The 15956-nt window shown below is 46.6% G+C and overlaps 1 protein-coding gene across 2 annotated transcripts in view; it reads left to right on the forward strand.

The window, feature by feature from the left end:
• Positions 1-15956, forward strand: part of IPO11 (importin 11) — a 326013-nt gene that overhangs the window by 220073 nt on the left and 89984 nt on the right. For both annotated transcript variants that reach the window (XM_068108036.2, XM_078773404.1), the window contains exon 19: positions 12476-12592. In XM_068108036.2, coding sequence (XP_067964137.1) covers positions 12476-12592 — 117 coding nt within the window. The remainder of the gene's footprint in view (positions 1-12475; positions 12593-15956) is intronic.

Consider the following 15956-nt stretch of genomic DNA (forward strand, 5'->3'; position numbering starts at 1 on the left):
TTACCCCCTCGCGGCCGATAACGTGACCTAGATAGGCCACCTCTCTTGCAAACAAGGTGCACTTACTCGGGTTCAGCTTCAACCCTGCCTGTCTGAGGCACCCGAACACCTGGTCCAAATTAGCTAACACCTGGGGGAAGGTCTTGGCATGTACCAGGACGTCATCCACTTCCAGGTATACCAGGCATGATTGCCATGGCATGCCGCCTAGCACATGCTCCATTAATCTCTCAAAGGTGGCGGGGGCGTTACACAAACCAAACGGCATCACAGTGAACTGATACAGCCCCTTACCTGTGGAAAATGCCGTTTTCTCCTTCCCTGTCCGATCCATCTCCACCTGCCAATACCTACTCTTGAGGTCCAAAGTTGTGAACCAATTTGAGCCCGCAACGGCATCGAGGGTGTCATCAATCCTTGGCAGGGGATATGAGTCCTTGAGTGTCACGTTGTTTAGCTGTCGATAGTCCACGCAGAACCGCGTGGTCCCATCTTTTTTTTTTGACCAGCACAACAGGTGACATCCAAGGACTTCCCGAGGGCTCGATCACGCCTGCGTCGAGCATTTTTTCAACCTGCTCGTCAGCTTACGCCCTCTTGCTCCAAGGGAGCCATCGGGCGGCCTGACAAATAGGCCGGGCCTCACCGGTGTGGATCTGATGTTTCACCAGGCCCGTACGTCCAATATCCTCGGTGGACAAGGAGAAGAGGTCCAAATGGGACCCAACCAGTTTGTGTAAGGCCTCCCTCTGGGTACCTCCCAACTCTATGCTACTTCGATTTACCATCTCGCAAATGGGATCGGGCCAATTCCTAGAACTTATTGAAGGCTCCCCCTGGGGCCGGCTCGGCTGGACGTTCTCGCTCCTCACTGACGCGACTTCTCTAACTGGGGTGCAGCCAGCTACCTTCGTGCCCTTCACTATAGTGCGTGGTTCTGTGCTAATGTTAATTACTCGGACGGCCACCACCGGCCCGTCCGTTTTTACAAGGGTGCGGCCCACGATTAAACCAGGTATGGATCGCGCTTCCACCGGTTCGATCAGGCCGCAGGACTCCTGCCATGTCGGGCGAGTTGACCATCGGGCCGGCACTATGGCCTCGGCCTCCGGAGGGATGGTCACGGCCTCAGGAGCCTCCAGCTCCACCCTCTCGGCCATGCTCACCCCTTTCCAATGGTAGCTCCTCCACTCCCCATCGCAGGATCCCCCGGCTCAAGTCGATTTTACAACCGCTGGCAGTCAACAAATCCAACCATATTAAGCATGGGTCGCACACCTCCGCCACCCAAACCTCTATCTCTTGCTTTACCGATCCCAACTTGAGGGTCACAAAACCACGTCCTATGATCGGGGCCGTTGCCCCGGTAGCCAACTGCAAACTATGATTTTCCAGACGCTGGATTTTACCCCAGCCGTCTGCACTCGAATTAAGGATCACGGGGCTGATGGTCGTGGCGCTGGCTCCCGTGTCCACAACGGCGTCTACCCCCACGCCGGCAATTTTGCACCGAATTGTTAAGCTACCTGTTCCAATTTGGCCACAATGAATGACCTGTCGCGTCAATGAGGGATTCTCTCCATCCCCTACTGCCGAACACCGCCCTGCATGCCCGGCACGTTCTAGTTTCCCGGGCCCTGGCGGGGGGGTGTCTGTGGTCGGCTAGGCCGATCGATACTGGGCGGAGTTGAGGGCATCGGCTGACGGGGAACGTCCCGGCGCGGAGCTCGACACTCCCACGCACGGTGACCCATCCGAGCACAATTATAGCACCTCACCTGGTAAGGTGCTTGCCTCCGGTATTCCAAATTCCCCCCCCCCCCCCCCCCCTGTATGTCCGAATTGGGGTACTCTGTCGGGGACTACCGGGTGCCACCACTGGAGCCGCCTGCCATGGTCCAGGTCCCGCTAGACGCCGATCCACCAGCCTCCAAACCATGCTCTCCAGGTCAGGGCCCCTGTCGGGGGCCGGCCCCCTGGGGGGGGCGACCCCCATCACGGGCCCTACCTGACGCACCGCCACTGCGTGGCGCTCGCCTCCCCAGGCCAGGGGCCTCGCTGCTTCCCAACGGGCTGCAGCGTCGGCCGCCTGACTCATGGTCTGCGGGCGCCACATGGCGAGCTGTTGCCAGAGCTCCAGATCCGGGAGGGCCTGGATAAAGTGATCCAGCGCCAGGCTTTCCTGGGAACTCGCTGCCATGTCCGCGTGTGCAATCCCTACCGCGCGGGGAATATCGTGAGCAAGTTCCCCGATGGTCTCCTGGGGCTTGCGTTTACGCTGCGCAAGTTGAGCTTTAACATGCTCGCTTTGCTTGTCGATACCGAAACGATTAATTAAAGCCGCACAGAGAGCTGACAGGGTGAGAGCACCCGGTGGTAAAGCTGTCAGCACCTCCGCTGCCGCACTGCGCAGCGCCCCTACCAGGTGTACTCCACCTTCATCCGGACTCCAACCATTGCCTCGGCACACATACTCAAACTGCGCCAGGTATGCCCTCAGATCACTTGCCGTCATACGGCGCGAGTGGTACCTTGTGGGCGCCCGAAGGCCGGACCCCGCGCGTCACTCCTGGCGGGATCAACGCGGGACCAAACCGTTCGGGCTCCCACAGTGCACTATTCCCGGGGGGCTCCCGCACGTCCCCCGTCCCTCCAAACACTACCCCTGTTGGTGTCGATGCCTGGGTCGCCCTTCCGTAACCCGCTACCCACTCCATACCCGCACATCCTTGCTCACCAGCATCCCCTCACTCCCCATAGCCAGACCTCCTTGCACACCTCCTCTTTCCACACACCAGCCATACACCTCACTATTGGTCCCTCACGAACACCCGGGTCTACACCACCCCCCAAGCCGACTAAATCTCCCCTCACACCATATACATTTCCGCGTATATCGTCACTCACCTCGGTACCTCGTCGTCGCACCTCCTCTGCCATCTGCAAACTCTTTATTTGGTTAGTGAGCACATCATCATGATTTGAACACAGACCTTGCACATACTCCAGTGAGCATATCATCATGATTTGAACACAGACCTTGCACATACTCCATCACTTCTTCCCTTATCTCCTTTTTAGTTTCCTTTCGTCTCTTCTTAATTTCACTCACCCCTTCTTCCACCTCCTCTAATTTTTCCTTTACCTCCTTCATCTCCCGGTGCGCCCCCTCTATCTCTTCCTCTAACGCCACTTTAACCGTTTCTATGTGCGTCCTCACCTCTCGGTCCTTCGTCTCCATTACTTCTGTCACCTCTTCCAACTTCTTCGTCAACCCCTCATGTTCCATCTGACATTCCTTCTGTGTCACTATTAATTCATTTTTAATGTCTTTTTGTGTCGCTTTTAACCCCCCAATTATTGCAGTGTTCTTTTCCACTTGGTCTACGAGTTCCTTTTGTCCCACTGTCAGCTGTTCTACTCCCCTCGTCAGACCCTCTATGCCCCCCTGTAACCTAGCCGTATTATTCCTCACCTCTTTCTCCATACGCTTTTCACCTCGCTTTACCTCCTCGCGTACCCCCGAGACCTCCTCGCTTACACCTCGTCGTATCCCCTCCTTCATCTCCTCCATCTCCTCCATCTCCTTAGTAGATGCCACCCTCATCTGTCCCAATTCATCCCTCTGAGCATCCAATTTACTTTCTAACCCGATTTTCACCTCCTCTATCTGGTTCCCCATCCGTTTGATTTCCCGGGCGGATTGCTCCCCTACTTCCCGCAATTTGCCTTCCATCCTATCTTCTAGCCCCCTTAACCCATTTTTCACCCCCACTATCTGATTCTCCTGGGCAGCCATTCTATTTTCCACCCCCGTTAACCCATTTTTCACCTCTTTTATCCCGTTGTCTAACCCCTCAAATTTCTTGTCTAACCCCTCAAATTTCTTGTCTAACCCCTCAAATTTCTTGTCTAACCCCTCACCGGTACCCCTCGCTTCGTCCCTCATTGCCCCCATACTGTTTTTCAAACCTCCAATTTGGTCTCCCAATCGCTCAATTTGGCTACCCATACTCATCTGTACAGCTGCCTGTAGCTGCGCAATGAGGGCCTGCATGTCAATCCCTCCCACTTGTGCGGCGGGCGCGGCTGCCGTAGCCATGTGCGAGGCGCCATTTTACGCGCCCGTAACCTCGTGCACGAGAGCGCCATCTTGCGCGCCTGAAACCTCCTCAACCACCTCCTCATTGCTCTCCTCCCTTTCCTCCCTGTGGTCCTGAGTTACCCCTAACCCCTCCTCTAGTTCCCCCACCGGCATCCGATCGCCTTGACTAGCCATGGCACGATTTCAAAATTCGGGTTTTTCTTTAAAACAAATTTCAGTAGCTTGTAATTTTGAGCGCGTTAAGCGTGCTTCGGGTCCGACCCCGCTCCCGACACCAATTGTTACGGACCGCGGATAAGGATGTTGATTTGCCGAGCGGATGGCACCGCGGCTGAACAGTTACCCCGACTAGCCCGATTCCCGAACGTTTGCCGGATCGTGCCACAGATATTCAATAGGGAAAAGACAAAGGCGACACGGATGTGAAGAAGAAGAAGAAGCCAAAAAGGTTGGCAATACTACTAAATTTATTCCTATTATATACACGCTCAAAGTAACCAAGGAGAAGGAAAGATAATAAAATAATGTACAGAAGATATTAGAGACACAGTGAAAATCGCTAGCTTACCTATAGTCTTAATTAACCCAGGGACAAGACACACAGAACAAACTCACGTACACAAAAGGATGGAAAGGCAGGAGGTGGATGGCTGGAGGGAGAGGAAGGTCCAACGGGTCCTGCAGCACGATCGGCGCATTTCGCAGCTGCCGTTCCTTCGCGGCCCTGCTCAAAACTGCCATCCAGGCCCCAAGCTGCTGTTGTTGCTGCTGTGGCTGTGTGGACATTGCGTGCTCTTTTTAGGACTCATCTCTCTCGTCTTGTCCAAGCTCATCTGGTCCAACCACTCAACTCAACAACTTGCACGTCTCCCTGTCCAACTACTCCTCGGTTCTTGCACGCGCGCTTTTATAGCGCCTCAGGCGATCAAGCCGCCGGCCTTCAGGACACGCCCATCGGTCAGCTCGCCTCGGCCCTGATTTGTCGGCACGGCCCTCTGGCTCCGCCCTTGATGACGATGGGCGGGCACGCCCTTCTTCCCCGAGCTGAGCACATGTTCAATGGCGGCTTTGGGGCGAAATCAGCAACCCACCGCTGTAACAAACCTGGCAAACTGCCCAGTGCGGTTGGCAATGGAGACTTGGAGGGGATGTAGCTGGAAATGGAGATTTTGGGAATGGGAATGAAAGGGAATCTATCTTGTTTCACTTGGTGCAATGGAGTGTCATCTTAATGGAAGACAAGGCCTTACCCTAATACACATAATAAAGATATAACTATCAAAAAGGGGGAAATCTATGATTGGCTGACGTGATTGTTTATGACCTAATTATGGGACACCCTTTGACCTTTATACATAACTGGAGTAAGGAGGGTCCAGAATAAAGCAATAATAATAAAAAACTCAATAAAAAAAACACAATCCTCATATCCACAACAATATACATGGATTTGCACGATTATGATGTGAAAGACTATCTGCAGACCTTGGCAGACTCCTCAGATACACATGACCTCGATGAGCTTGTAAAGGTCTTGTCCAGTGACCAATTCCGTGACTTAATGACAGCCTTTGTAGACAAGGAAGATCCAAATTTCCAGTCCTGGTGGCATTACATGGATATGGTTGCTGTTCTTCTCCTCTTCATTGGATCTCAGAGAGAGGGTCTGTGGGAACTGCATCTCTATGCTTTTAGGAGAATGCTTCCATTTTTCACCGATTATGACCACACCAACTATGCTAGATGGGGCAGCATATACCTGACAGAAATGAACCTACTTCCTCAAGAAGTTCTTGATAAATTTCGCCATTGAAACTTTGTTGTTAAACGATCATCTCTTCGATTCAGCCAAGTTGATCCTGATCACAGTCAGGAATGGTTGAACAGCACTGGAAAGAAAAGAGATGGGATCATAGGTATTACAAAAACTACATCAGCATTAAGTCGCTGGGCTTTGTTTTATAACCTGAGGGTCAATATTGCTGCCCAAACCTATGACCTGTTTGGACTTGGATTGGATGAACAAGTAACTCGGAATGAATCCACTCTTTCACGCAGAAGAAAAGACAGCAACGATGAAGGCAAACTACCCACTTGTTTTCGTCAATTCAATGTATTCAGTGCAAATCCTACACTAGATGTTCTCCATAAAATAGCAACAAGAGACCTGGCAACAGAACTAATTCAGTATAGTCTCCTTCAAGCTGAGAAACTTGGAAAAAAACAGTTGAAAAAGTTTGTGGAAGAGAGACTGGTTAAGCAAGGATTGCCAACAAAAGTTCCATGATCCACTGCCCAAAGTCAAGCCTCTGACATTTTCGTTACTCTATGCAGTTGTTTAGTTACTCTAGGCAGTAGCCTGGTGTTGGCTTAGCGGTTAGGGTGCCGGCTTTGGATCCTAGGATCCTGGGTTCGAATCCCGGTCGATCGCTAAATTAACACCAGGGGGGTTGACTCAGCCTGTCATCCTTCCGAGGTCGGCAAATTGAGTACCAGCTTGCTGGGATGATTGATCCCGGTGTGTACCCCGGTTTAGAATAGGTACACCGTATCCCTGCGCATCGTAAGAGGCGACCAAGGGTTGGCGCCAGGAAGGGCATCCGGCCATAAAAACATTGCCTCAAACAGGGAACCATGATTGTCATGGGACCCGCAAGGCTAACCCCTGCTCTAGCGGGGAAAATGGCCTTAAAAACGATCATTCATTCATTCATTCATTCATATGCAGTCCAGAATAAACAACAAGTGAAAAAGATAACCATAAAAGCAGATCAAAATATTCTTCAGCACCTCTGCTATTCTATTCATAACTGCCTATGAATCAGGGCGACATGTAAACCTTCAACGAGTCTTACTGCATGAATTAATGCCTGTTCCCATGGCTCTGGCGGGACTGAACCACACTTTGCACAGGGGTCACAAATCACAAGTAAGTGCAGTGCTTACATCTGGAATAAGTTGTCCACAAGAGGTAGCAATCGAGGAAAATTCCAGCCTCATCATTGATTGTTAAGCGCTGGTCATGGCACTTGGCAAACCTCAAGGAGCAGCTACATTTGGTGACTTTGCAGATGTCTTTGTGCAATTAGTACTCCAGTCTGGGGCAAAATTCAGGAGAGTCGATGTGATATTTGACAGATACAATGCAAAGTCAATTAAAGGACAGACACGGCAAGCACGTTCCAGAGGTACCCGACCAATCAGGTGCGTTATTGAAGATAGGTCAGTCCCCTTGCCAGCCAGCCTGCCTAGTTTCCTTGCACTTGATGAAAACAAAGCGGACCTATCTCTGGAATGGTTCCTATCTCTGGAACTACTCAAAGGTTCGCCACCTGAAAAAAACTATTGTTGTCTCCAGTGGCCTTATCAGAGAAGATGAGGTATTGTCGTCAAAGGACATAGACATATGTCCATTACAGGCATGCCACGAAGAGGCAGACAGACGAATAGTATTGCACCTCGTGAATGTGTAGTCAGACACGTGTGTTGTATCTGCTGGATACACTGATGTACTCGTGCTTCTTGTTGCTCACTTCCACCGAATGCCATGCACCAAACTGTGGATAAAAGCGGGAACATCCAAACATCGCAAATACATTCTAGTGCATACCATTTGTGCCCAACTGCCCTTTAATCAAGAGGACTATGAATTGCTGATTCCCTTTCACACAATAACTGGGTGTGATGCAGTTTCTCAGATAGCTGGTCACAGCAAGAGAACATCATGGGAAGTGTTCAAGAATAATCGTCATCTGCTGGCAAACTTGGGAAAGCACCGACTCACTGATGACACCATAAAGTCTGCGGAACAATTCATTTGTAAAATGTATCATCAGGATGACATAGTGATGATGGTGGTCCGTGCAAGTCTGTTTTGGAAATGTAGATCTCTTGAAGCACTCCCTTCCACATCTGATGCAGTGAGGTTTCACATAATGAGGGCTCACTACCAGGCTATGGTATGGAGACAAGCCATGTGTGCCCACCCACACCTGCCTTCACCAGTTGGCCATGGATGAATATTACAGGATAATAAGCTGATGCCACAACTCATGTCTCTGCCACCAGTACCAGACATCTGTGAAGAGTTAATCTCATGTGGGGTGCTCAAAAAATGATGCAGTTGTAAAAAAAAAAGAAGCAATTTGTATTGCACTGAGGCCTGCAAATGTAGTTCAGGTACCGATGGATGTAGAAATCATTAATGTATCCCAATCCAAATCATCTAAGAAGAATAAGAAGATGGAGACTTGAGTTTCCAGTGATTATGGAGCTGGTATGTTCTGAAAATAAAATGTAATAGACCACTTTCACATGGGTGGAGGTTAGGGAAAGTGGTCGGTGGGGTGGGGTGCACGAGTTGGGTCCCCGTCCCGCACCCTGACGCCTTCCAACTGAAAACTGAGCTTGGTAAACAATGTTTTCGTGTTTAGGAAAGCAAAATTGTGTTGGAAACCGGTTTACCAACTTTTCCTAAGGGGAAGATTGGGATGATTCAAATGGATTAGGGGAGGTGCTAGAATGGATTAAACAAAGGGGGGGGGGGGGAGGTTCACAGGGTTCGAGAGGTAAAGGGTGCAGGCTTTTAGGGAACCATGGGAAATAGAGGTTTGGAAGCAAAAGGGTGAGGAATTGTTATGGATGAAAAGCTGAAGATGGGATGGATGGAAGAAGGAGGGATGGATGGATGGATGAAAAGTGGGAAATCTCCAGAAGGTGGGATTCACAAAGGGGATGGAACATGCTATTACTCACAGTGCATTTTTCCTCAATCCCTCATCGAGGGGAAACTACATGACAGCACATTTACCAATGAAATATCTAACTAGGGAATCCATTGTGTTGAATGCTCCATACCAGGGTCCATGTTCATAACCACAACAATATACAGTGCCTTCAGATAGTAATCACAACCCTACACCTTTTTCACATTTTGGTGTATTACAGGCTGAATTTAAAGTGGATTCAATTGAGTTGTTTTTTTGTCACAGATCTACACATAATACCCCATAATGTCATTGGAAATTTTTTTTTCATAGAAATATTCACAAAATTATTAATAATGAAAAGCTGAAATGTCTTGAGTCAATAAGTATTGAACCCCTTTGCTATGACACTCCAAATTGAGCTCAGATGCATCTAATTTCCTTTGATCATCCTTGAGATGTCTCTACAACTTGATTGGAGTCCACTTATGGCTAATTAAATTGATTGGATATGATTTAGAAAGAAATACACCTTTCTATACAAGGTCCCACAGTTGACAGTGCATGGCAGAACAGAAACGATACCATGAAGGTCAAGGAATTTGTCTGAGAGGGTCATTGGCCAGTGTGGCAGCTACATTCAAGTGTAAGGTGTGCACAGAGGGAGCTTCAGATGGAGGAAATATTGAGTTGGATCTTGGAGACGGCGTGAAGCTGGAAGGTGTGAAAACATTTTGCTACCGAGGAGACATGCTGAATGAGACTCAGCAATGGTTGCTAGAGTGAGATGTGCATGGAAGAAGTTTCGGGAACTGAGTGGCGTGCTGACGAGGAGAGAAGTGTCATGGAAGCTGAAGGGAAAGGTGGATGCTGCATGTGTGAGAAGTGTTATGATTTTTGGGAGTGAGACATGGGTAATGAACGTAGAGCAGCAACGAATGGTGGAACTGTGAATGGTTCGGTGGATGTGCGGGGTATCGTTGAGAGAAAGGAAGACAAATGATGAATTGCGAAAGATGATGGGAATAGAGCCTGTGATGGATGCTGTGAAGACAAACAGGTTGAGATTGTTTAGTCATGTGTTGAGGAAGGATGAAAGTGACTGGTTGAGAAGAGTGATGGAAATGATGGCAGAAGGAAGTAGAGGACGGGGAAGACCGAGAAAGACTTGGCTAAATGTGGTGGAAGAAGAAATGTGGGCAAGGGGGTTAACAAGGAGAGATGCAGAAAATAGGGTAAAATGGAGAAGATTGTCATGGGGTCCGCAAGGCTAACCCCTGCTCTCGCAGGGAAAATGGCCTTAAAATGCCTGTTGTTGTTGTTGTTGTTGTTGTTGTTGTTGTTGTTGTTGAAGGTCAAGGAACTCTAGGTAGAACTCAGAGATAGAAATGTTTGGAGGCATAGATCTGGGGAAGGGTAGAAAACAATTTCTAGAGTGTTCAAAGTTACCAAGAGCACAGTGAGCTCCACTAGGAAATGGAAAGAATATGGAACTACCCAGGCTCTTCCTAGAGCTGTCCGTCCTACCAAACTGAGTAGCCAGACAAGAATGTCTTTGGTCAGGGAGGTCACCAAGAAACCAATGACCACCCTGACAGAGCTACAGAGTACCTTGGCTGAGATGTGAGAACCTGCCAGAAGGATAACAGTCTCTGTAGCCCTTCATAAATCTAGGCTTTATGGGAGAGTGGTCAGAAGGAAGCCACTCCTGAGAAAAAGGCGTGTGACAGCACGCCTGGAGTTTTCAAAAAGGCACATGAAAGACTGAGAGCATGAGGCAAAATATTCTGTGGTCTGATGAGGCGAAAATGGAACTCTTTGACCTCAGTGCAGTGTTATGTCTGGTGGAAACCGAGCACAACTCATCACCCATCTAATACTATCCCTACTGTGAAGCATGGTGATGGCAGCATCATCCTACAACCGACCTCGTGAATAGATATTTCAGTTTTTTCTTTTTAATAAATTTGCAAAACTTTCTAAAATCCTGTTTTCTCTTTGTCATTATGGGGTATTGAGTGTATATTGATGAGGGGAAAAATGAATTTAAACGATTTCAGCATAAGGCTGCAACATAACAAAATGTGAAAAAAGTGAAGGGGTCTGAATACTTTCTGAATGCACTGTATATACTATATGTGTCACTGAAGTTCTTGATTCATAAGGGAAATTTTTACAAGTTTAATAACACAAATGCACACAATTACAGTTTCATAAAAAATGCTTACCAATAAAAAATATATAGCCCCAAGTGGGCTGATGGTCATCACCTGAGGTTGTAGTTTAGACCTCTGCTGAATCCAAAATCTTGGAAATGTCACAGATGTTAGACTGCGAGATTTAAGGGAACTCCCCTGAAAGCCCCCTGATCCAAAATCGAAAAATCTAAGACTGAGTGATCCTGCGGACCATCGAGTAGAAGGGCTGTTTTGGGTTTCAGAGCAATCGGTTTGTAAATAAGAGATGAGTAGGGATCCAAAGTTTCAAGGGATAAATCCTCCTCCCTGGTCTGAAATCGAAAAACGAAGCCCGAGCTAGGCGAGCTATTGTGCGGGCTAAAATATTGTATTCATGTGTCAAGTTTCAGAACAATCAGCTGGCTGATGAGGGAGGAGTCACAAAAATAGCAAAAGGTTAACTGACGGACCTCTGGACAGACATCCAGATATCACGACCCATTTTATAAGTTCATGTCTTCGAGAATCGAGATGAGACAACCTAATAAAAGTACTGCAAACAATTCCAAAAGGTTAGCTCCCTCTTTTGCTGTGAGTGCCAGGTTATTGTATCGAAAACAAACTGTTTGTTTTGCTTTGATCTTGCATGACCCCCAAAGCGCATCTTGATCCCAGAAATACACTACTCACAATAAGTTAGGGATATTGTGGGAGTGAGTTTATTTTTTTTTATTGGGGTTAGGGTTAGTGTTTTGAAATCAAGAATGCTGTGTTTTTTCACACTCATTAATAACCATAGAATTAGGACCAACAACTTTTTTCAACATAATTAATACACAAAATCAACCACACCGAAGAACCTGCCAACAGCCCTAACTTATTGTGAGTAGTGTAGTTGCCATATTAACTGCTCAGAACTTAAAGTTGTAGGATGATACGGTATTCTGTATTACCTTAAAGATAGATGTAGAGTTTAAGTTGCATAATTTTAAATGTCCTGGCATCACAGTCCTTGTGTTAGAATTTCATTTTTTTAATATCCAAACAAAAGTTCATTTTTACTTACGTACCATGATCCAGCCTCACTAATCGGCGAAAGATTTACACTATATACTGCACTTTAGTCGTGTGCAGACTTAAGGAATTACAAGTACAGATACATTCAAAGTACACCACCCCCATGCCAAATAAATGAATAACATCCTCCAGTGCGCAGCATTGCTTGGGGGGGGTGGGGGGGGGGGTCAGGGGAGGGGGGCCTACGGCGCCCAGTGATACCGCCGTGCAGCACATAGAGACGGTACGGTATTAGGAGGGAGAGGTGGACAATAATTATTGATTGATGAATTGCGTAATTAAAATCAATAAATAATAATCATAAAATAATTTCGTAATCAATTGGCTAATAGCATTCCTCAACCACCAGTATTTCATCTGAAGCTGTAACTTTTTGAAAATTAATTTCATGTCTACGACTTCATTTGCAGTTCTTGGAGCCTACCTTTGGTCTTCTCTTCGGTCTTCTTCAAGGTGTAGCTGACTGTGACACAAAAATGCACATTCTCAACGTCATATCCATTGTCGTCGAAAGGGTTGGAGCTCAGGTGTGTGATATTTGTGTATATTCCTTCTCATGTTGGTAACTGACACGGAAGTTATCACTAAATAGATTACTCTGGTTGTTTAAGATGCAGTAATAACATTGTCGACAGAATATGGAGTATTGCGGTGTTTGTTTTGTGCATCATGAGCATTTTGCTTCCTGATCACACCACACAAGTATAAAGTGTCATTTGCTCTTTCATTCCTGTACTCCTCTACCCATGCCCCATTCACTTGCTATATCGACGTATTTATCGTCTATGATCCCACAGACCCCATTTTTACCATTATCCTGATTTAATTTAACATCAGCATTCCTTTTGTAATTTACTTACACACTGTATAACCTCTGAGCAGGGAATTTTTCCAGGATACTGTACTGGCATATATTGGCCCAATCATTTTGAAAGGTACTCTGGGATCTTCATTGTCGACAACATAAATTTCGATGGGACAGCTAGACTTAAGGTCCCATCTCGACTGCAGACTCCAAGATGCAAGACCCCATTCAAGCACTGAACCAAAACCGCAGTATTTGGCCAAATTGGATCCCACAGTAAATAGATTATGAGGATTGGCGAGTTGTGAGCACACCAGTAACTGAGCTACTCTTGCCATCCTTAAGCTTTCAACAACCAACTTTCCATCAAAGTCTCTCATGCAAATACCAATCGGTCTGGACTCCACTTTGCTTCCGAGATCTGATTCCATCGAGTCCATTGAAGCCTTTGAACCATAATCATAACGATGTGTAAGGCAGGTCAAGCATGACCAAAGTTGAAATTGCAAGAAAACTTTAAATTAATATTGGTGACAAGATGGTGAGAAAGACAAGATAACCATCACTTATTGTACACCGCTCCTTTCCTATGCTATCTCCTGATGCTGCATGACGTCATCGCCGGACACTGAAGGGGGCCCGGCGATGACATGTGCTGAAAGGGAGTACTCAGTTTTCACTCCGGTTCTTGTTTTCTTGTTTGTTTGTTTGTTTGTTACTTGCCGGAATAGATTCCGGCAAGTATGTTGGTTGGTTTGTCTGTCTGTCTGTCTGTCTGTTTGTCTGTTTGTGCGCAGTACTACGTCTACATCGTTGCACTGTGCGGATGGGTGTACTTTACCCTCACCATACTTTATCCATACTTTACACCATACTTTACCATACTTTACATATTTATTACATATTACATGATGGTAACATCACCATACTTTACACACATATTCCCCTTGACCTGGAATAGACTCTGCCCAATTTTTAACTATCTAGGCCCAAGGTCAAGCTCAAGGTCACCCAAAACGTGAAAATCTTTAGATTTTAATCTTACAGCCGCCATGTTGGTGCCCGCCGTCACTGCGATGCGAAGCGAAACATGCCTCCGAGCTGTCACATTCACAATCGCTATGTCATATGTACTCCTGATACGTGTTTCCTTCATTGTAAAAACTACCAAGTCAACAGTTAAAAGGATTTTGAGCTGATAGGTGTTGCGGCCTTGGCAAGATCGATGGAGGCAGTGATCTGTTAGCTTATGCACCGCCCAAATAGCTATGCTGGCTATGCTGCTAGTTATACACCGCCGGCAAGAGTATACATGCATAGATTTCAAGAGTTTACATGTATAGATATAGATTTCCCGTCATTTTGTTCCAAAATGGTTGATAAAAAAAAGTACATTCCGGCAAGTCCTTGGTCTCTGACCGATTTTTCATTATCTTGTTTTCTTGTTTGTCCGGGCGATATCTCAGCCATACTTTGAGCTAGAAAGCTGAAGTTTCGGCACAATAGTGAGCAAGTGCTTTGGCAAAAACGATATTTTTTGTTTTTTGATTAATCAATTAATTGATTAGTTATTTAAGTACTTATTTATTTCCTTTATTATCTGGGCATTATCTCAGGCACCTTTTGAGCTGGGAAGCTGATATTTGAACATGACAATGACAAAGTAATTTGGCTAGAAAGGATATTTTTGATTTATTGATTGATCAATTTATCTATTCATTATTTACTTATTCGATTAATGACTTAATTTTTTTTGTTTTTTTAAGTTGCAGATTCGGATGAAACAGTGGTGGTTTATGCATTCTATTAGCCAATTGATTAATTTTTAAATTATTTTATTATTATTTATCTATTTTCATTATTAATCATTTATTTTTTTTCTTTCTCATCTGGGCATAAGGTTGTTGTTGTTGTCTGCGACATAAGGGTGAAAGGTGCGAGGAGAGCTCGGCGGGTGAAGTACCAACCGAGAATGAAGGTGTGGAGGTTGAAAGAAGTGACAGTAAGGGAGGCATTAAAAGAGAGGCTGAGTAGGGTAGAGGATGATGTGGTTGAGCTTGAAAGTGGTTGGATGTCAATGAAAGCTAGTCTGTTGGGAGCCGTTGGTGAGGTATGTGGATGGACAAAAGGACCACCGAGGCACTCGGAAACATGGTGGTGGGATGTTGAGGTTGGAAAGAGGATTGACGAGAAGAGGAAGAAGTTCAAAGAGTGGCAGAAGGCGAAGGGTACGGGAGCAGAAACAGCAGAGCATGAAAGTTATAAGGCAGCCAGGAAGGCTGCAAAGAAAGAGGTAGCAAAGGCGCAGGAGGCATGTAGGAAAATGTTCGGAGAACGCTTGGATTCGGAAGAGGGTCAGAAAGCAGTATTCAGGATTGCAAAGCAGATAGCGAAAGAGAGGTGTGATGTGATGGGGGTGAGTTGCTTGAAGGATGAAGTGGGACAAATCGTTGTCGACCCAGATGGAATTAAAGGAAGATGGAAAAGATATATGGAAATGCTGTTGAATACAGAGAATGAATGGGATGGCAACATAGAGAGTAACCCAGTTTTAGGACCGGCAGAGAAGATAACTGAGAAGGAAGTTGAGGAAGCGATAAAAGCAATGAAGAGTGGAAAAGCGGGAGGGCCGACGGGAGTTGTGGGAGATATGTTGAAGGCAGCAGGAAGTTGGGGTGTGAAGAGAATGACAGAGATCTGTAATTTGGTGGTGAAAGAAGGCCGCATTCCAGTGGATTGGGAACTGAGTACCCTCGTCCCTCTATACAAGGGGAAAGGTGACCCTCTGGAGTGTGGCTCGTACCGAGCGATAAAGTTATTGGAGCATGGAATGAAGGTATTGGAAAGGGTGTTGGAGAGGAGGATAAGGAAGAAAGTGAAGATCGACGAAATGCAGTTTGGATTTATGCCAGGAAGAGGAACGACAGAGGCGCTTTTCATTGTGAGGCAGTTGCAGGAGAAGTACATGGATAAGAGGAAGAAGTTGTTTTTTGGGTTTGTTGATCTGGAGAAAGCATTCGATAGGGCTCCACGCAAAGTATTGACATGGGCATTGAGGAAGTTAGGAGTGGAGGAATGGTTGATCA

The sequence above is a fragment of the Myxine glutinosa genome, chromosome 2 (genome assembly GCF_964187855.1).
Source record: "Myxine glutinosa chromosome 2, kmMyxGlut1.1, whole genome shotgun sequence".
NCBI lineage: Eukaryota > Metazoa > Chordata > Myxini > Myxiniformes > Myxinidae > Myxine > Myxine glutinosa.